The following is a 21,857-nucleotide window of genomic DNA, read 5'->3' on the forward strand; positions in this document are numbered from 1 at the left end:
TCACTGAGACAACACAATCACCATGCAAAAAGCACATCGTGTTTAGGTTTAGACTTATTTACTGTTGGTTTTAAATTCTCTCTCATCGTATGGAAAAGTGCCATTGTACCTGAAATCTGACCCAATTACTATTGTTTGAAGGAAGCTAATTACACTCATGAAAAAGCTCCAGATGTCCTCAGTGTACTTCTGGTGATCTGCTGTAACACATGTAAAACAACTATCTGACTAAGCAGATTGGCTAGTCTTGCTTCTCAATACTAGCCAGCATCCTGCAGTGTTTAATGTGACTCTGCTTATACTTCATCTCAGACAACTGAAACTACCTATGTAAGAACAAGCTCAAACTTAAACTATACTTGTAAAGTAGTAATATTTTCTGAGCTAATTTTGCAGTGACACCATAAAAATTCCATACTTGAAATGGCACAAAAAGTAATCTACTGAATAAAACACACTGACTGAATTCAGTAACAAAAAGTGACACTAATGAACTTCTAGGGATACCTGAATGACAAGAAGCTACAATTAATACCAACATATTACTTGTAAGCCTCATGGCCTATTAGACCTGGCTTGCAAGAACCATGGAGTGAGGTTGCGTTGTATCAAGCAGAAGAATCAGGGGACTCAAGCAGAACCAGCACTGTACTCCCGGGATCAATACTGCATCCAGCCCTGTTCAACATCATCATTAATGAACTGGACACGGAGTAGTGTGTAGCCTCAGCAAGTTTGCTGACAGTACAACTGGGAAGAGCATCTGATACACCAGAGTGTAATGTTGCTGTTCAGAGGGATCTCAACAGGCTGTGAGGGACCTCATGTAGTTCAGGGAAAGGAAATGAATGTGGAGAGGAACAACCCCATGCACTTGTATATCCTGGCTGATTATGAAGCAACTGAGATCCTACTGAGGATCTTTTTTGGATTCCTTTTATTACAGGATTTACTAAGCTGATTTAATTACAGCAAAGTGACTACCAAGTAATCCTATTTGGGCAGGAAGTTGACACTGCACTACAAATACCTTGCTCAGTTTGGGGTTAGAACTGGCCTTTTGACACTGACTTTCACCTCCAGAAAGCAGCCCTTTAAGGCAGGTTATGAGCATGTTTTAGGACAGCATAAAATTGTACAGTGATAATTAACAAAACTATTCTATAAATACACAATGTGGACATGCAGGAAGAAAGGAGTGGGCTTAATGCAGGCCAAAATGTTACTAACTTTACTCATCTGGGAATGACCAACAATAGCTTGTACAGCCGAAAATTCCTTCCATAATGATTTCCACCTGCTGGAGGGCTGCCATTCACCCTTCATCTCCCTGCAGCTGCTTTCCCATCTGCTGCTGGAAGCCACTGCCCTCCCTTTAGATAAGACCTGAGGCCTGGAGATAGAAGATAGAGTTGCTCTAAGCAAACAAAACATTTTCCTAATTCCCAGTTGGAGAGAATGAAACCTGCTATGTCTAGAAACATTGCTGGACTGCTACTACAGCACAGACTAGTGTTATCTTAATCAGTTCAAACTCCAGGTCTCAGAGACGGCCCTGCTGGCAAAGCAGTTCTTTATTCCTCATCCATCTATATTGGCAGGCCACTTGCTTGACTACCACGTAAACAACACTTGCTCATTTTCATAAAGAACTGGCTGGATGGCTGCACACAAAGAGTTATGGTCAATGGCTCAATGTCCAGCTGGAGACCAGTAACGAGTGGTGTCCCTCAGGGATTGGTGTTGGGACCAGTCTTGTTCAACATCTTCGTCACTGACATGGACAGTGGGATTGAGTGCACCCTCAGCAAGTTTGCTGATGACACCAAGCTGTGTGGTTCGGTTAATACCCTGGAGGGAAGGAATGCCATCCAGAGGGACCTTGACACGCTTGTGAGGTGGGCTGATGCCAGCCTCATGAAGTTTAAACATTCCAAGTGCAAGGTCCTACACCTGGGTCAGAGCAATCCCAGGCACAGCCACAGGTTGGGCAGAGAAGAGATTCAGAGCAGCCCTGCAGAGAAGGACTTCTATTCTATGATTTTCAGGTATTCAGTAAGAAGGATGCTGAGTTTAGTGCATAGAAATCCCCTCTATCCTTTCATAGGTCTCTTGTTGCATGGACTGTATTTTCTGCAGGAAATATATGAGCTTCATTAGAGGAGCTATTGATTTGTTGTTGTTTTGTTATTTAACTTAACACAGCTGAATACATATACCAGAAACAAAACATCAATGGCCTCTGCTGTTATTTAGTCTCTCACACGTAACCAAATGTAACATTTTCAGCAAACATTCACATAAGACAAACATTCCCTCTACTCCTCTAAACTAAAGATTAAGTGGAAATGTAAAAGGTCCTTTTGGAAGACAGGATATTTCCGAGTACTGAAGACAGACACTTGAGTTATATGAAGTTGATATTTGCAAAGTGATTACAAAAAGTGTCCCCATAAAACTAAGAGCAGATACAAACAGAGTTCAGAGAAACTTTAGTCTAATTTTCCTGTCTTGCTGCATCACATTTAGTTTTACAGGATGTAACAGGAGAATGTGGCCTAAAGGCATGAATTTGTTAACTGAAATGTACAGTGCAGCATACAATGAAACAAACAAAACACTTATTTCTATTGGCACATACTGGCCGCCTGGTAAGTTAAGATACATGAAGGGCAAATAAGCAAGCAAAGAAATGAGAGAAAAAGGAGGCATTTCCATCCTGAGTAAGTGCAAACACCACAAAAGGCCTGTTTTCAACCATCTTATAACTGACTAGCGCCAGGAACAAGATCAGCTCTAAAACTCCTCAAACTTACGGCGTCCAATAAGTGGTCTATGGCCTTAGTTATTAGTTCTTACTGAGGTGTTTTCTTGTTGCTTACGTTAAGGACATGTTCTTTCTGATTTTGTCTAAATATTGATAAGCAGCAAAGACTTTGGCCTAGAGGAGCAGACAACTGCGAACTACAAATTCAGCCTCTGTCCAGCCTGTGCTCCTCAGAGCTCCATCCAGCACATTTCCCCAGAACGCCCACAGTTTAACAGGCTCTCTCTTTAACAAACTGCACACGCAGTCTGGAAGTTGAAACGTAATAGTTTGTGGAGAAGAGACATCCTGGCAATCGTTTCTAACCAGAAAAACTCCCTTGCATACAGCAGGGTGGGAAGGAATAAGCTGGAACCCTGAGGGCCTTAAAATTATGTAACAGTAATGTTAACAATAGAATATCATTAGAACACGCCTTGGGTAATCTCATTTTCTAATCTGTGAGACTGCTTAAATGCAGAGATCTGTCACTTTTTTCATGATTATCAGAGAAAGCAAGTAACATCTTCACAGAGTTACACAGCAGTTTATGACAAATTCTGTGTTTGGTTATACAAGTGTATTTTTTATGGCTAGCTGAAAGCTCCCATAAGACTTTATTCCAGGAGACAAGACTGGATAGGTCAGTAGCTTTAAGGAGCTCTTGACACAAAGTCTATGCAAAAGATGTGAAACGTATGTTCAGACTAAACACATCCTTTGCGAGCCTCGATGCCATATAACCCCAGCTCTTTATTTCTAACCCCTGGAAATGTAATCTTTCAGATAGAAAGTTGTACAGACTGTGTCATGCCTACAACAACCTTGCGGCTTTAAAATAACAAACAAAAGTACTGTTTTTTTCCTGATAACTCCTGGTTTGAGAAACTAATGCATACACAGTGTGCTGTATTTCTACATAAAAGATACTTTTAAGGGGATTTGAGATGTACTACATCTCCACCATAAAGTACAGGAAAGTAAAAAAATATTCAGTGCATCTTCAACAGATAAAAAATGAGATATAATTAATACTGCCTGAAGTATGAATGCTATTAAAGTATTTCAAGATCAGGTAATTTGCTGACATAATTTAAAGTTTAACAAAAGCTGTTTAAAGTCTCTGCCTCATAGGTAAATGGTGCATATAAGAGCACATCCCGTAATGCTATCTTTTAAAAGTAAATAGAAGAAATTTTGAGGCAAGTGAAGTTATTGAGGTAACATAATGTAATTACCAAAGCCTATGAAATAAACTCCACAATTTCTGAAGATTCTCACACAACCAAATTCAGGCTCAAGTGATTTAGCAAGTCAATGCAGAGATAGCCTAAACTGTCTAGAACCAAGATATACTGTGAGGACGTCTATGAGTTGTTTTGCTTCATTTTAAGTCTTATCTGCATATATAACCCACCTATCTGCATATATCACAAATATCATCATATTAGACCAAACAAAAGGGATTCATTCTCTGCTATTACAGAGACTTCCTTCTATCAAACTACCTCTCTGACAATTTTAACATTAGTTTTTCATTTGGTTTCCCTGAGAGACTAACAATAAGCAGCCACAATACAACCAACTGTCACCTGCATACCAACGGGCAATTACAGATAATTTTAACTTAATTGCTTCATGTAAAAGGTTTGAGCTGAACTGCTTTATGTAGAAAATGGGAAGAGGAACTGAAAAACTGTCTGAAACCAACTGGTCCTCCACTAGGAACACAATCCTAGCATCCCTTCATCAAGAGCACTCTCAGTTACTAAGGCTACCATGGCCCATCTGTCAGTCATAAGACTGTAATGCCTTAAATACATAGGAGTCTGATAAAGAATTAGGAAATCAAATTACTGGAGAGCCAATGGAATTCATCACTATCCTCAGCAGCATGACAGTTAATACAAACCTAGCAAAACAGATCTGCACAGATAAAGATTAAAAATATGTAATCTTTATAACTCAGATGCTAGATTGAGATCTGCCAAATTGCTGGAGTTTTTACCCTTGTTCTATTATGATTATTTTCTATTATATACATATGCTGGCTGGCCCATTAAACACAAACTAGAAATTCCAAGATTTCTTCTGTATCTTCTTAATGCACAGAGGGTAAGACATACGGCATAGACTGATAATCAGAATCTCAGAAATACTTATTCCCTGCTTTCACTAGAATGATAGTTTAAGCTTTTTTTTTCCTAGAACTTTGCTAGCCAGAAATTTGAAACATTCTGTAAGATTCCTGTATACTTTATAGAACACACTCCTCTTTCCGAATAGAAACTCTTCTGTTCATTCTGAATGGAAACTATTTGCACTGCCTGAATGAATTTCACAGGTACTTTTGTTTCGTTAAAGGGGTACACACATTAAAAATAAAATTAAGAAGTCATAAGAGGAATCAGTCTAATCAGTATCGTGTGCTCCAGCCCACAAATTTTTTTTAAAGTCCATGAAAGGAAAAAAAAAGGACAATATTTTTAACACTGGATTTACACATTCCATCAAATGTGACAACCATCTCAATGGTACTCCATCACCCATATTTTAATGATCTGACTTTGTAGATAGATACATAACTAATGCACTGGCCTAAAAAAAAAAACAAAACAACACCACACAGATTAATATCATGCACCCTTCAACAGATCCCTTCAAAATACATCAGTAGCTTCACTCTTCAGACTAGAAATACACAGCACAAAAGAAGCATCAAGCCAGAGCAACCAAAAGGAAAACTCAAGACAACTAACAGATGAAGAAACAAGGAATGAAATCACAGCAATCAAGACACTAAGGCCCAGCTTCCCCCATTAAAGGCAGTGAGAATTAGGCATGTTTTCTTAAAATGCAATCGTAGGTGTTTCTAAAAAAGTTCTAAAATGAGAGCTGGTATACTACCAAAAAAAAATATAACAAATATATTGGCATTTTAAGGGTTTAAAATTATTTCACTGCTCTTTAGCAAATTGCCTTCCACGCAGACTTGCAACAAACACATCATCACCTTGACACGTTATTAACTAAATATTTCTATTGTATTTTATGATTGGAAGAAACAATACCTCTGTCTGAAGTATGGCAGCTCTCTGTTCTTTGGCAGTAAGTGACTCTTTAAGCACTTCAATGTGTTGCTTGCAATCTGAATTCTGATTGCTAAGGGTTTCAAGCTTAGTTTGTAAGGCAAGAAGTTCTGATTCTTTCTTTGAGAGTTCTTGTTTCAATTGATCAATCTGTAATGGGGGGAAAAAAAAGGTTAGATCATTAATTTAATTTCCAATTCATAGTTGCAGTTGAAATTTGAAAGGTGTGAATGACCATGATATGACAACTCAGATACCTGTAAATTCTGGAAGAATTCTGGAAGACTTTTTACACTCACAACTTCAATTGAGTTTCTTGTAATTTAATGTACCTGTCTTAAGAATGATTGCCCTGCTGCTGCAGAAGTTAAAAGGAAACTCTTAAAGATTATACATGATGATTTGGCCTATAAATTCACCATGGACCTCACTTAAGTTCAAAGGAATTTATCCTGTGTGAGGCAAGTCTGGCAGAACAGCAAAAATGCATAAGAAAAAAACTGTTCATAAAAGTATACATTCCACCCAATAGCCTATTCCTTCCAACAGCATGATTCTTGTGACTTATCATTGGCCAAAAGGTATCAAGGTTTTTTTAGGAGCCTGATAAGGAAAAGCAGGCATCTTAATAAGGAAAGGAAAACAGAGAAGTGGAATTTTAACCTTATTCTTCTTGCAAATGTGTTGCTACCCACCATCCCCACCTCCTTTTTCTCTCCCTGGCAGTTCATATGGAATTCTCAGGTACTAGGAAAGCCAAGCCAAAGAGATTAACTTAAGAGAAGTCTGGGGAAAACATTATAAAAAATTTCACAGAATGAAAGGTTTGTGAGAATGTAAAAGCACATCCTAAAGGAAACAGCAGAAACCCAGTCACTAAGATAGAGCTTCTGAATTTAAGTGAATTTAAGGTTCATCAGTAAATGTCATGTCACAATGATAAATGGGAGATGTAGCCACAGAATGCGTAAGTGTGGTGGATTTAGAATATATGAATTTGAACAAAGCGCTGGCCAATACACACAATGATGCTAAAGGATGGTGAGTTAGGTGATGTAAAGCTATTCTTCCTAAATCCTGTGAAATAACACCGCTCACCAGATGACTTCAGATACATAACCTCAAGAGGATTATTTGAAATAAAATGCCTCAGTGCACCTGTGTAACTCAGAGACACTTTGTTTATTTTTGGAAAGTTTTCTTGATGACTGTAATACCTAGATATTTTTCTTTAAATTTCAATGTTCATTTGTGCAACAACCAGAGAAGTCTTGGAAAAGCTCTTTCCATCCTTTCTCATCAGTTACATCCCAACAGATACTTGGGATGAAAGAAATCTAGAAGGGCTGGATGGAAGGTGGCTCAAAAATCCAAAAAAAAAAAGAAAAGGTACCCACAGGCTGATCCCACCCAACCGCATCATAAAGACACATGCACTGAAGTATTTCATAGATTCAATATTGTATGGCACAGTCACTGGAAGCATTTACTGCTGATCAAAATATTTCTATTTTGGTTTACATTGTAAGTGTATCCTTAAAAATTAAATTAAAAAAAAAAAAAACTGTTTCTTCCAACTATAGTCCATATGCATGTCTGACTACAGTTACTTATTCCTTATTTCTTTTTCAAAATCTCAGTATGTTTGTCTAGCTGGTTAAGGTACGTGGTTAGCCACCCCTGGGCTACTGTATAAAATCAAGAATCTATACAGGCACTGAAAGCAATCACCTTCACAGTCTGAAAATCTCAAAATAAAAAAAAAGGAGCATACAAAAAACAGATGTCAGGAAAACGTAAAGAGTGCAGTTGAGAAACTGCTAGAGAAAACTCTCTTGAATGCAAACCACCTTCCTCCGTGCCTTGCCAGGACATGTAAGCAAGTATGGCAACCGAGACAGAAATGTATACAAAATGAACAATGGGAAAATCTGTCTACAAGATATAAAGACAAAACGTAGATCTGCAGCCAATCTGAATTACATCACATGCTTTATACAAGCCCCATGTGAACACTGCAGACAGGTAATCTCTCCAAGACACTCTTCCCACTTTTTTCCATGACACAACCCACACACTGAGAAATAATAATAAAGACCTTCATTTCAATTGCAGGTATGTTCTTCATGGTTTAGAAACAGAATGTGTTTAGTATAAAGTTCTAGCTCCAAGGCCTACCAATTATCAGGAGTTTAAACATGTGTTACAGCTCTCAAATGAAAATTAAAAAAATAAAATTAATGAACCCCACACTCAAAAAATGCATTTAATAATTAAGATTACTATATAATTATGAATAATTATGATACTGGAGACCAGTAACAAGTGGTGTCCCTCAGGGATTGGTGTTGGGACCGGTCTTGTTTAACATCTTTGTTGCTGACATGGACAGTGGGATTGAGTGCGCCCTCAGCAAGTTTGCTGATGACACCAAGCTGTGTGGTTCGGTTGATACCCTGGAGGGAAGGAATGCCATCCAGAGGGACATTGACACGCTTGTGAGGTGGGCTGATGCCAACCTCATGAAGTTTAACCATGCCAAGTGCAAGGTCCTACACCTGGGTCAGAGCAATCCCAGGCACAGCTACAGGTTGGGCAGAGAAGAGATTCAGAGCAGCCCTGCGGAGAAGGACTTGGGGGTGTTGGCTCATGAGAAAATGAACATGAGCCGGCCTCTGTGTGCACTCGCAGCCCAGAAAGCCAACAGTATCCTGGGCTGCATCAAAAGGAGCGTGACCAGCAGGTCAAAGGAGGTGATCCTGCCCCTTTGCTCTGCTCTTGTGAGACCTCACCTGGAGTATTGTGTGCAGTTCTGGTGTCCTCAACATAAAAAGAACATGGAACTGTTGGAGCAAGTCCAGAGGAGGCCATGAGGATGATCAGGGGACTGGAGCACCTCCCGTATGTAGAAAGGCTGAGAAAGTTGGGGCTATTCAGCCTGGAGAAGAGAAGGCTGCGTGGAGACCTCATAGCAGCCTTCCAGGATCTGAAGGGGGCTTATAAGGATGCTGGGAAGGGACTCTCCATTAGGGACTGTAGTGATAGCACAAAGGCTAATGAGTTCAAACTTAAACAGGGGAAATTTAGACTGGATATAAGGAAGAAGTTCTTTGCTGTAAAGGTGGTGAGGCACTGGAATGGGTTGCCCAGGGAAGTTGTGAATGCTCCATCCCTGGTGGTGCTCAAGGCCAGGCTGGACAGAGCTTTCAGTGACATGTTTCAGTGGGAGGTGTCCCTGCCTGTGGTCCTTTCCAATCTTAAGGTCCTTTCCAATCCTAACTATTCTATGATGCTATGATTTTGGCTGGTGTTTTATTAAAGTATAGTGGTGAAAATGTACTAAAACTTTAATTAAAAAAAAAAAGTATCAAATCCCGCAGGCATAACAAGAAGGCACAGAAATTTAGAAGTGCTGCATTATCTGCTAGTGTGCAAAAAAAAAAATTGAACAGGGCATGAAATAAATGTCTGTCTCCAGCAGACATGCAAACATTTTCACTTTGCTGTATCCTGAGTGCTGTGGAAGACCAACAGTCACAACTCAGCGATACCTCCTGTCAGTGAAAAAACAAAGGCAAAAATATTTTTGTACTTTATAAAGAAGAGAATGAAGATAACCTACAAGTTATCTCACGTATTTATAATGTCTAATTTGCCTGTCACTGCTTTTTCACCATGCCCACAATGATCTCTCTTCACCTCCTTTCTTGAAACCCTAGTTCCTTTGCTTCCAATGCTTTGTCTTCCTTCATAATATATGATTCTGTCAACTCCCATAGTTTCCACTCCTTAGATACCAGCATTTCCAGAAAACCATTTTCCTTTTCCTTACATCACTATTTTTACACACCAAAACCTTACATGATATTACACAGAGTAACTGGGAAACAAAGAAAACAAAATAACCAGAGCTCTTCCGCTGACTATTCCATCTTAAGATTAATGAGATAAAACCTTAAGTAAATTAGTCTACTAATGAATGAAATGAAACTATGCTGATTTAAGCATCAGAAGGATTTGGTCTTATTTGACAAATGACAACTGCTTGTTCAAGTGAAGGATTTCAGTAAAGGAAAAACTGTAGCAATGCTAATGAAGTGGCTGCATACAGTGGGTTCTGCAAGCCTATCTCTAGATGTCACAGGTTGTATTGGTCAAGATCTATTCTAAAGTGTTTGGCACTTTTCCAGACCTATGCACAAAAAAAATGCTGTAGTTTTTCTCCTGTATTATTTTTCCTAAATGATCACCTAGAACTTGCATGTTTCATTTGTACAGTGTGAACAGATCTTATGCACAGTGCCCTGCTGCAGCCTAATCAATTCTTAATGGTAATTTGCTGAAGTTGTACTAACTTAATTATTAACTAATCATTAGATTTTCATATTCATTCCTGTGGGATTTAGCACAAGAGTTCTAATACTCAAAGGACTAATTAAATTCAAGAGTGCAAACTCACACCTGAAAAAAAATGCATCAGTGTTCCCTTAAGTATCTGGCTGCGAGCCAAAGGACAAACCCTAGGTAAGGGAAGGAATTCTTGCAGAGCAGAAATCAGAAACCATTTTTTTAAATGCATATCATCCTATATATGCTCTTCACATCCTTAATCAAGATATTTGAAGCTTCATATCCCTTAGCCATGAAAACTTTAAGACTTGTTTGGACAATTTCTGTAATGTGTGCATAATGGCAATTTCTGTCCCTTCAAAAACAGAGCAAAAACAGTCTTCACCTCATCAATTGGGCCAGAAGAAAAAAATCTAAGCAAGTTTCTCATTTCTACAACTTCTGTTTAACTGCAAGTCAAAATTAAAGCTTCTATATTTGGAAGAAGTGAGTATTATTACGAGTTAGCTAAGAAAAGAAACACTCCCCAACATTCTCTGCCACTCATATACAATAAATAGTATTCAGTTTTGGCCTCCATTTAACACTCTCCCATTTATTTAAATCAAGAACAAATGTAAAACAAGTTATACTTCAAAAATAAATGTGAAATATTAAGAGCTTTATAGCACCTAAGATTGTTAACTGTGAGAAGAGTTTTGTTCTGCTCTTTGCCATCATTCAAGACTCCTGTTTATCAGAATTTTTCAACAATCTCAGGTTCAACAAATCAGGTATAATCAGATCTGTTTGCTGACAGCTACATAAATACTTTTCCACCTTGAAAGGTTCTCAGATGAATGATAAAAGCAATATCTTCTGCTGCAAATCTCAATTTTAAGTGGAAGAAAAGGACTGGTGAAAGAAAACAGACAAAGTTTCATCAGAACATGGCATTTTTCAAAGATCAGACAATTGTAACAAAACAAGCTATGTTTAGTAATCTTCTCATCCATCTCCTTTCTGTGGCATGGGAATATACTGAAGTTTTTTCTCTAAAAAACATCAGGAGACTGTTAATAAAGTGGGGGTTTGTATATTATTTTTATATCAACAGATCTGCTGAGATGCATTAGGAGTTTTGCTGTGAATTATTAAAACTGAATTGCTTTGAAATTAATGGTAAGTTGGCAAAACACTTTTCCTGATAATAATGCTCCTTAAAGCTACTAAAAGTAGTTAAAAGTTCCTAGCAGCTACTTTAATTAATATATTCTTTGGGATTTATTTTATTTTTTACTCAATCTGGATTAATTCCACATGTGCACAAATACTTCCATTTCTTCTGTAATACAAACCACCCAGAAGGAGACAAAAATGCATTCCAATATCACAAGACACCAGCATTTTCTGTGAGGTAGTTTACAAGATACTACAGTTTCCAAAGCAAGGGACAGTAAGAGCTCATCTAAGATGTAAAATCTTCAGTATCCAACACTACACAGCAGTGAATTTTCTTACTCTTACACTTACTCAGACAAAATAAAATCATTTTGTCAAGAAGATAATGAAGGTCTGATTTACAGACCCTCCAGAAAGTGCTGACACCATTTTATTCTCTGAACCATAGACAAGCTGCATACTTTGAATCAAAGCTTGCCTGACTCTGAACTGCAATGGTATTTATGTACCTGATAGTGCAAACTTTGTACTTCACCAGCAATGCTACTAAGTATTTTTATCATCAACAATGGTAGGCAGAGAATTAAGAGTTAATTAACTCTTACTTCTTTCACTTACATGGCCTCTAGAGAGGTCACATTACCAGCTCCTCCTCAAGCAGTTTTTTCAGAGCTGCAAGTACACATTTCAGAAAAAGCGAATCAATCCATCTCCATTCACTAGAATTTCACAAACAAAATGTCTGTGTATACAAAACCTCTTAAATATTTAAACAGAATAAAAATCCAAAGAAAGAACTGGGACAGAAAGACTGTTAAAATAAATTAGCATAATAATCATGACTACTAAAGAGGTTTGCCTTGATTTTATTCTGGCTCTATGGTTACATTTTTAACATCACTGCAAGAGAGGAGATGGCTTGCCTTCCTCCTCAGTGTTCAGGCTGCTGTAACTTGTTTTGCCCTATCTTAGTTTAGCTTATAAATAATATTAAATTAAAATAATATTAATTAATATTAAAATGCTATTTCCAAAACCTAAATTTCAATCTAACACAGTGGGACCATAAGCCTCAGGCTCCATAACTTCTAACTTTTTTTTTTGCCTTTTAATCAAGTACTTTAATTCAGTATTTTGTCACTTCATAAACAAACAAACTCAAGGTAGAGAACTGGGAATAAACCAGCATAGACTGTAACATTACATATATTTATTACAATTTTAAAGTAATTATAAAAGTATCAGGAAAAAAAATATTAGCCCTCATAAAAAAAAGACTATTTGGCAGGCTCATCTTTACTCAGACAGCAGCTGAGCACATCGAAATGAAAGGAGGTAGAAAGACCAGCTGGGAAAATAATTTGGACATCAAGTTTTACTTCTGAAGTACTTAAAAATAATGAACAAGCAATAATGTTTTGTGAGCTTGCTACCAGAAAATGTGTTACATCACCACACACTATCTGCTTGTGGTCAACTCATAATTATCTATGTACAATAATTTGAAATGAAAGGTACTTTTCAGGAACAAAGTCATCAGATTTCAAGTCTTTAAAATACAAGAAGATTGCGGTTTGGCATCATCTATGGAACAGCAGCTCTTATGGTAATACTACAATCAAAACCAGAAAAATGCACAAATAAAATTACGCCAAAATACTGCAAATCAAAAATATTAACTCATTCAAAATGACAATATTAAAACACCATACACAAGAAAGGGAAAAGGGAACAGACTGTACACTCAGGATTGTAGTAGCCTTTGCAGACGTGGTGAAATAGCCTCTTACCTTATCCCTTCCTAAGTCAAAAGGCTTTTTATTTATCCCAAATTTTTCACTCTTCCATAGCTACTATTCCATAGCAGAGTAGAGATTTAACAAAAGAAGACATGCAGAAAGCTACTTATGTTGAAAAGGGTCAGGATAAAACTTTTGTTTCCATTACTTAAACAGCATTAAGCTATTTTATTAATAGACCTTACCTTATTTTTCATGAACTTAGAGTGACTCTTGTAAACTTCTATTTGTTTGATTTCTTCTTCTCGGTCCTCCGTATTCAGAACTCCATTAGTCTTTAACATTTGTATTTCATCTTCAAGATCTCTTATATTGCGCTCAAGTGAAGCTATTTTTGTATCCTAAGTTATAAAAAAAGAGAGTATTGAAAATTATATGAAAAATACAGTATAGTGTAACAGAAGTATATCTGTATTTGCATGAACATCAAATAATAAGATAGCCCCATTTCCACATGTACATGACAACATAACTTGTTTGCTTTGCTAACCATCTAGGCCTGGCTGCACCTAAACATGAAGTTTAGCCTAGGAAGTCCAGTGCATCATCTCTGCAGGATGACATGCCACTACATTATGTGACTCAGCCTGAGGCTGTGTTTCCCTGTTTCCACAGAGATCTGCCTGATGCCAAGAGGAAGAAAGGTTGTCTCCTCATATACGTTTCCTCCTCTAATTCAGGCACATCACTAAGAGGAGATTTAGTAATTTTGATTATGAGTCCCAAAATAAACAAAACCACAACCACTAAAAAGTTTCTACATCACAGCCTCTAAGAAGTGGCAAAGCAAGTGGGCTTGTCCAGCCTAGAAAAATGAAAGCTTATGGGGAGAACCAAAAGTAGCCTTTAAAAACCAATGTTATATTTTGAGTACAAGCATTGGAAATGGTTGCCCAGAGAGGTGGTGTCATTCATCTCTGGAGATATTGCAAGATCTGACAGGATAAAGCTCTGATTTTCTCTCTTCATTTGGGCTCTTCAATCATGAGACAATATACTGGAGGCAAATCTTCATGAATTCCAGTGGGGTAGAAAAAATATACTTTCTCTGTCATTACTCCCACAGTAACTGTAGTACAGCGATCTTAAGCCTGAATGCCTGATGTCACTGAAATATGTTCAGTATTTCACTAGTAAACTGTTTTAGCACCCTAAATGAGTAATGCTTTAATAATTAATCACAAATGGTTTCACAATCTAATTAATTGTAGAAGCAGATGGATGTCTTTCCTAAAAGTAGGACTGACTTCAATACTTCATTCTTGGCTATTTTCTTTTGCAAACAGCATTCTGAAAACATCAGAAAAACATGATACTATGATCATAGCAAGCAGTAGAGCACAAAAATAATCTCATTCAAAAGTCAGTTGAAAACGGGCAGCAGAGTGAAAGACAATGCCCTCATTAAACAGTTCTGTTCAATTGCACAATCAAAACCATAGTAAATTAATATAACACTATACTAATATAGATACGTATATAGCAATTCAACCATCCCAAGACAATGGCTTTAAAGTGAACAGCCGGATAAGCACTTGCTTACGCTCATACAAAGTGAACAGGAAATCTTAGTGTGAATCAGAATTGTGACAGATATTTGTGACAGATATGTAGACAGCTCCTTCCCAGATACTTAAGTTCAGAAACAAGTTTTCATTTAAAAAAAAACAAACCAAACCACACAAAAACACCACCACACACAAAAATATCATTAAGATGGCGAAAAATGAAAAAAAAAACTCATCAGACTTTGTGTACTTCCAAGATTGTGAACACAAGAAAAATACATCTAGCCTGCTGCTGAATGTAGATTCATTCACCTGCATCCCACTGATATACCAGTTTCATTGGCAGATATGTTTCTGGGTTCTACAAGTATGCAAATATATTGTGGTTCCCATCTGAAGAGATTTTCATTGTTTTAATCCAGACAAGAGCTCAGTGATGCAAAACTTTTCAATAAGAAATCTCAAGACAAAGGAATTCAAAATAGGAGCTGAGAAGAGCTATCTTCCATGACAGCAAACACACTTTCATGCCATATAGGCAAAGTAATGCACTTTGAAGGGGAATACCAAATCCCTTCATGCATCTTACAAGTTTCCAAATTAACAGCATCCTCTTTTGGAAAAGGAGCAACAGCTGAAAGAGAACAAAGTGCCAGAAGGCAAAGGAAACAAACAAAACAAGTAATGTGAAACTTGCTGTTTCTTATCTTTTTCCTCACTAGCTGTTTCTTTTCTGGAAATATCTGATACTGGAAATGCTGATGATAATCAGCAGTCCCAATTTTCCTTTCTTGAAGTAAAAACCACAAACGAGCTGACTGGGAAGGTAACTTCAAAAAAACAACCCACCACCAGCAGCCCTATCTGGAAGACTTCCAGCCAGCTTTAACAGTATGTGCCTTTATCTTTTAATATAATTACGGAGTTATTTTTTGAATAACACTTTTCAAGATACAGGTAAAATGCAACTTAAATTACTTAGTATGTTAGTCTAGGATTGTTAGCATGACATTTCCAATAGTAGAATCCTAAAATTTTATTGATCTTTGTCCATGGAATCAGCATTACTCATATCCTAGAGCAAAGGCTGTATGAATGATCATGAAAAAAACAGTCACCCTTCTGTTAAATGACCAGCCCTTCACATGAGAGAAAATAAGCGTTTTTACGATGGCAACTGTTCTGTTCACAAAACTTTTTTCCATAAACTTTCCCACCGCCACCACCAAAGAGGAAAGTAAACTAAAAGGTTGATAGGGAATGAAAAAAGAGAAATGGGAAGATTTCTCATTAAATCTTATCACTTGGAGGAATTACTCAAAAATAAAAATACTGAAAGAGAAGAAAAAGAATTTTAAACGCTATTAAGGCTTACACACAACAATAAATTATTGTAGCTCTCAGATACTGCAACCAAATCAGCTTCCTCCATCAGACTTCGTTTTAGAAATTTTCTACTCTTATTATTGAAGATAAAAGCAAAACGTAAGCTTCACTGCACTGCAGAATGCTTTTCACTGAAATATGTTAATACTTACATGACCTGTTATGACATCTCATCTGGGAGCAGTCCTCATCAAATCTCTCCAGCTAAGTCTTTAAGAGTCTGTCTTTTTGTACTGAATTTGTATTTTACATGTTTGCAAATATAACATGGCAGAAATAATTTACAGCACAGCCTATTATGCTCTTTAGAAGGTTTGTACACCACAGTGCAACAGCTAAGCTTTATAAGAAATATCTAACAACCTGTGGAGACAGTTTCTGTACTTCTACTTTGTCACGAGTTTTAACTCCCCACGGAAAAGTTTATTTTTAATCAATCTGCATACTGTGATTACAGCTGTGTAAAAACTAGGTTTTCTATCTACAGAAAAAATGTCACTGTCAGTTTTGTATTAACTTTTTACTGGAACAGAATTGAGAAAATCTGTTTCCAAATAATATATAAAAAACATTAGGTGATGACAAGACAGAAGAGAAGCCAGACATCACCTTTGTTCACAGGCTGTTCAAGGAGTCAAAAGTACTATTCCTTTATGTATAAACACTACAGGACCAGCAATTCTGCAAACACACTAGACAGGCTGTTGGTTTGCCTAGGAAACATGAAAATTTTCCTGACTGGACAACTGCTAGCAAGTGAGGAAACTTCTAAGTCAAAGATAATACAGACAGCCTAGAGTTCCCAATGGGTACTGTCACAGCTCCCTTACAGGCTGAACAGAAAGGGTAGCTTTGCTTTAGCTTAAAGTTTTGACAGAATAGGCACATTCCCATAAAAAAAAACTTCTGATTCGTCTGAATCAGCATTTTCCCACAGAAAACTTCAATTGGAAAGTTTCAACCAGCTCTTGTTGTGGCACAGGGTCTGGCAATCTTTCAGAAGCTGAAACAGGAACAGATGCAGCATTTCCTTCAAACCCCTAAGTCTTATCCACATTAACAACATTCTAAAAAAACTACACGGGTCTGTGTTGAATCACAAAGAGGATTCCTTTGCAGGAATATTAAGGAAGCAGCTTAGTATTAAATAGAACTAATAAATGTCTTTCAGTTCTACAACAATGCAACATTTGTACAGATTTTTCCAGTCAGGCCTTCTAAATCAGTTAAAAGACATTAAGATTATATAGCAGGATTTGTGATACAGATCAGAGTCCTCACCCTAATCTATCGCCTCCTTCCAGCAGTAACCAATGCCTCTTCTTCATCCCCTTTATTAAAATAGTGTTTCACATATTCTGAGAGAGAGGTTAGGGCTATTTCTAGGCTGGACCTAGCAGAAATCTATCTCTTTAGAACACGAAACAATTAGTATGCATCCTGATGCTGAAGAAAATACTATTCAAGAATAGAAAGGAGACTAACTTTACAAATTAGTCTCTACACTAATGCTTCATGATCCTTATATACCCAGTCCTTACAACAAGGGTGCTATAGCACATTTCCTGAACACTTAAGGGTTGAAAATGGGCAAAACATTTGTAAATACTACAGCATTCCAGCCCGCCTTTGTCTGAAACAAAAGGTAATGAAATGCTACTCTTCATCATTTTAAACATGTGATAAATTTAAACTATGTCTGTGAAAAATCTTGCTTGCAGGGCATTCAACAAGCAATCGGAGCAAATATTTGAAACTTCACGTTTAAGAAAACTCATATTTAAATGCATGTATGCACACATGCTATCAACAAACCATACACGACTACTCTTACTACATACTTATTTTAACTTCACCAATTTAATACAGAGAATATTCAGGTTTATTTTTGAAGACAAAGGGAAATGAAAGTTCATGCAATCTTAACAGTAAGAGTATGTTGCACTGCAAACACACAGACACACTTTTCTAGAACCAAACCCATACCTGGAATACGAAAGCTGGATCAATACATAAAGATGCCTCTTTCTGCAAGTAAGGTAAACCACAAATATTTTCATTTACTTAACAGCTTACCACATTTAAAGACTTTTTAATTCTTGTTGCTAGACTACTTATGTTTCAGGATGGTCCATACCCTACACTTGGGATGAGTTTTATGCTGTATCTGTAGGCAACTTATTTCTGATTTTGTCTCCTAACTTATTTCTGATTTTGTCACTTGTTTAAGTCCGGAACTGTCTGAACAAGATCACAGAATCACAGGATGATTTGCGTTGGAAACAACCTTTAAGGCTCATCTAGTTCCAAACCCCTGCCATGGGCAGGGACATCTTCCACTAGATCAGTTTGCTCCAAGCCTTGTCCATCCTCACCTTGATCAGTGCCAAGGAGAGAACAGCCACAGCTTCTCCAGGCAGCCTATGCGAGTATCTCACCACCATCACAGGGAAGAACTTCTTCCATATGTCCAATCAAAATCTATTCTCAGTTTAAAACTGAACCACTGCCCCTTGTCTTGTCACAACATGCCCTACTAAAAAGTCCATCCCTGTCTTTCATATAAGCCCTTGTTAAGCACTGAAAAGCCATAAGAAGGTCTCCAAGGAGCCTTCTCTTCTGCAGGCTGAACAAGCCCCTCTCTCAGCCTTTCCTCGAGGAAAGTGTTGCAGCCTTCTGCATGCACAGAAATGATCATTTCTGTGGCCCTCCTCTGGACTCACTCTAACAGGTCTGTGCCTGTCTTGTAGTGGGGACTCCACAACAGAATGCAGTTCCCAGCATGGAAACTCATAAAAGATGAGTAAGTTTTGACTTGATTTATGTGCTCAGGTGTACTTCTTACTGCAAGAATGAAATTAGAAGTGCACTTCCTTTTACTCTTTTTTATTATATTAATCAGTGTTAATCAAACTTTGGTTATCACTCATATTCAGACATATCAGTGTTCTGGCATTTGTCAGCACACAATATGCAAAGAAGTATTCAAGTTTCAGAGAAACAGAAGCTTGACAGAATAACAGAGGCACATGAAAAAAGGAAGCATCCTGCCCTCCTTCAGTCCTGTGGCTCTGCTTTCCAGAGGAAAGAAGGGCTTCTGGAGAAGGTCTGTTGCAGACAAGGGAACAGAGAATAAAGAATGTAAGGGAACAGAGGATAAACAAAAGACATGTGACATCTGGAAGCAAATGTGTCTAAAGCAAAACCAGAAAGTTAGGGAAGAAAGGCCTGTGCAATGAATCTGAAAAGATTATATCTGAAAATGAATGAATAAAAAAATCAACAGGAACAGGAGTTAAGACATAGGATGTGGATTTTCTATCTTTGCTGTTTGCCTCCCTCCCCCCCATTTTTTTTAATACGTATAGAGAAGATAGTCACTTGTCAAGGAGACAACAGTTATGCAGAAAACACAGTTACTATAAGAAAAGGTAACTACTTGCAAAGTTTTCAGAGAGAAATGAGAAGTATGACAGGAAAGGTAGTACAGAAGAAAAGCTGTTTAGGACCAAAAAAATCCCGCATGAGATGATAGGTATACTTCACTGAATGAGACAGAGGACTGACTGGGAAAAGGGACAGAAGGCATTCAGCAGTGGCAAGGGACAGAAGAAAACCACAGGAAAGAACAGAGGGATTTATGAAGGAAGGAAAGCTGCCTCCTGGAAGAGCCTGGGGGAGCCACAGAGGGGACTCAGACAAAAGCTAAGTGGTGAAGGGGTGGAAGAGGTTGGGTGCGGTATAGAGAAATGCATACTGCTTGGAGCCTCTGCACGGGGGAGTGTTTGCCCCAGATTGCCATATTACAGGGTAATCCTCTCCCTCCTTCTACCCTCAACACTGTAGGGAAATAATTGCTTCAATGCTTGATCATTCAAAACAAATGTTCCACATCTTTTTCAAAACAAATGCTGTCTGGATTAAGACAATTTAAATTTACTTGAAAACATTCCAAAGCTGGAACTCGTAATGAAAACTGCTGTTTAATCATGTGGATTTCAACATCTTACATTTGTTCCTTTTTCTTTTCAATATTAGGCCTGTTTTAGACAGGGCAACCCCAAAGGATTGTGTGTTCACCGGAAAAGAAACAACTGTGTGTCTCAGAGCCAAAAGGGAGCCCTGCATCAGAATGCTCCAGCAACATGATTACAGTCTCATCCATGACAAATGAAAAGTCCTCACTACAAAGATCAGATTTTCCAAGAAGTGGAACACTGCACACCACACCGAACCCTCCCGGGAGACACTGAAAAGACTTCTCTGTCTTCAGGGACAGACACTGTCAGACTGGCTGCAATTACAGTCATCACGTGTGTCATTCGCATGTCATGTCCATCCCAGCCTGTCCCTGTTTCTTCTAAGAGTTTTGGTCCAAATTATTTTGCAACGTAACCTTGACATTGTTAATAACCCACATAGGAGACCATAAATTATTCTAACACACTATTTTTGTATCAAAAAACCTCAATTTATAATTCCAAATATTAACAGAAAGAAACAAGTTTCTTTCCCATATACTTTGAATAACAAGTTACTGCAAAAATACATTTTAGATTTCATACACAGACTTCTGAATTAGAATAACCAGGGAAGATCCAAGGCAAACACACATCAGAAGACATACTACTAACTGATGTACCTTCTTTGTTACTTATATAATCTAAACTCATTGTTATCTGTTAAAAGGCAGATTCTATATATATGAAGTCCTGCTGTTGCTGTAACTGTGTATTTACCACAATGTTCAGACATGCTGAACTCATTTGCTCATAACAGAAGTCACTGGCAAAATGAGGCCTTTAATTTGCACTTCCTTTTAAGACTGAAAGACCATCATTAATGTGTTTCAGGCAGCACTGCCAACTCACAAATTATCTCAAGTCTCTTGGTATTTTTCTTGAAGATGTGCATTCCAGATTTATAGAATTATGTGAAAATATCAGCTTTCACTTTTCAAATTATTCTTTTGTTACTGGGGGAAAAAAAAGCCACAACACTTTAGTAACATTATATATCAAAAAGAGTAAACTGTATTTAGGACTAAGAAAGGAATTTAATCACATTTTGTGATACCACTCTGCTGAGGCAATGAATATTTTCCTTAGGTTAGATGTGAAATGATGGCCAAATAACACCAACAGAAGTATTGTTTTTAAAAAATTCAAGAAGAAAGGGCTTTTACATCAACTTTGGATGATTTGTGTTTTCTTCCGTTTGTCAGTTTATTCAATCTACTTTGGCTCACCTGAAACTGCCTCTCCCCAGCCCTAAGTATCATTAAAAAGCAATATGCAGTTATTATTCCATAATGCTGAACTTGATTTTTGTAATAAAGTCTTATTAAGACACCAGTCTGAGAGAAATACTAATTACTTCTAAATTCACAGCAAATAAATTGAGAAGTAAAAGGAAGCATTTAATGATTTAATAGCAAAAGTTAAAAATGGAGGAGTTGCATATTAAGCCTGGTAGGGAGCTAAATGTCACACAGCTGCTTATTCACTCCCCCCAAGTGAAACAGGAGACAACTGGAAAAGCAAAAGTGAGAAAACTCATGGATCAAGATAAAGTATATTTAATACATAAAACAAAGCTGTGCAACACAAGCCAAGCAAATTATGGAATACATTCACTACTTCCCATTGGCAGGCAGATGTCTGGCTATTTCCTGGAAAGCAGGGGATCGTGCTTAATAGCTACCTGGGACAACAAATACCGTAACTCTAAATGTCCTTCCCTCAAGTTTTATTGCTGA

General features: G+C 37.5%; 1 protein-coding gene across 16 annotated transcripts in view; it reads right to left on the bottom strand.

The window, feature by feature from the left end:
* The window catches only part of ERC2 (ELKS/RAB6-interacting/CAST family member 2), a 495,639-nt gene that overhangs the window by 364,152 nt on the left and 109,630 nt on the right, over nucleotides 1-21,857 (bottom strand). For all 16 annotated transcript variants that reach the window (XR_009963211.1, XR_009963210.1, XR_009963207.1 and 13 more), the window contains 2 exons: nucleotides 13,391-13,546; nucleotides 5,878-6,045 (listed from right to left, as the gene is read on the bottom strand). Coding sequence is in view for 3 of the 16 variants with exons in the window: in XM_062610712.1 (XP_062466696.1) it covers nucleotides 5,878-6,045; nucleotides 13,391-13,546 (324 nt within the window). In the remaining 13 variants the exon portion in view is untranslated. The remainder of the gene's footprint in view (nucleotides 1-5,877; nucleotides 6,046-13,390; nucleotides 13,547-21,857) is intronic.

This window comes from Pezoporus occidentalis, unplaced genomic scaffold (genome assembly GCF_034315485.1).
Source record: "Pezoporus occidentalis ecotype Australia unplaced genomic scaffold, CSIRO_AGI_Poc_V1 ctg149, whole genome shotgun sequence".
Classification (NCBI taxonomy): domain Eukaryota; kingdom Metazoa; phylum Chordata; class Aves; order Psittaciformes; family Psittacidae; genus Pezoporus; species Pezoporus occidentalis.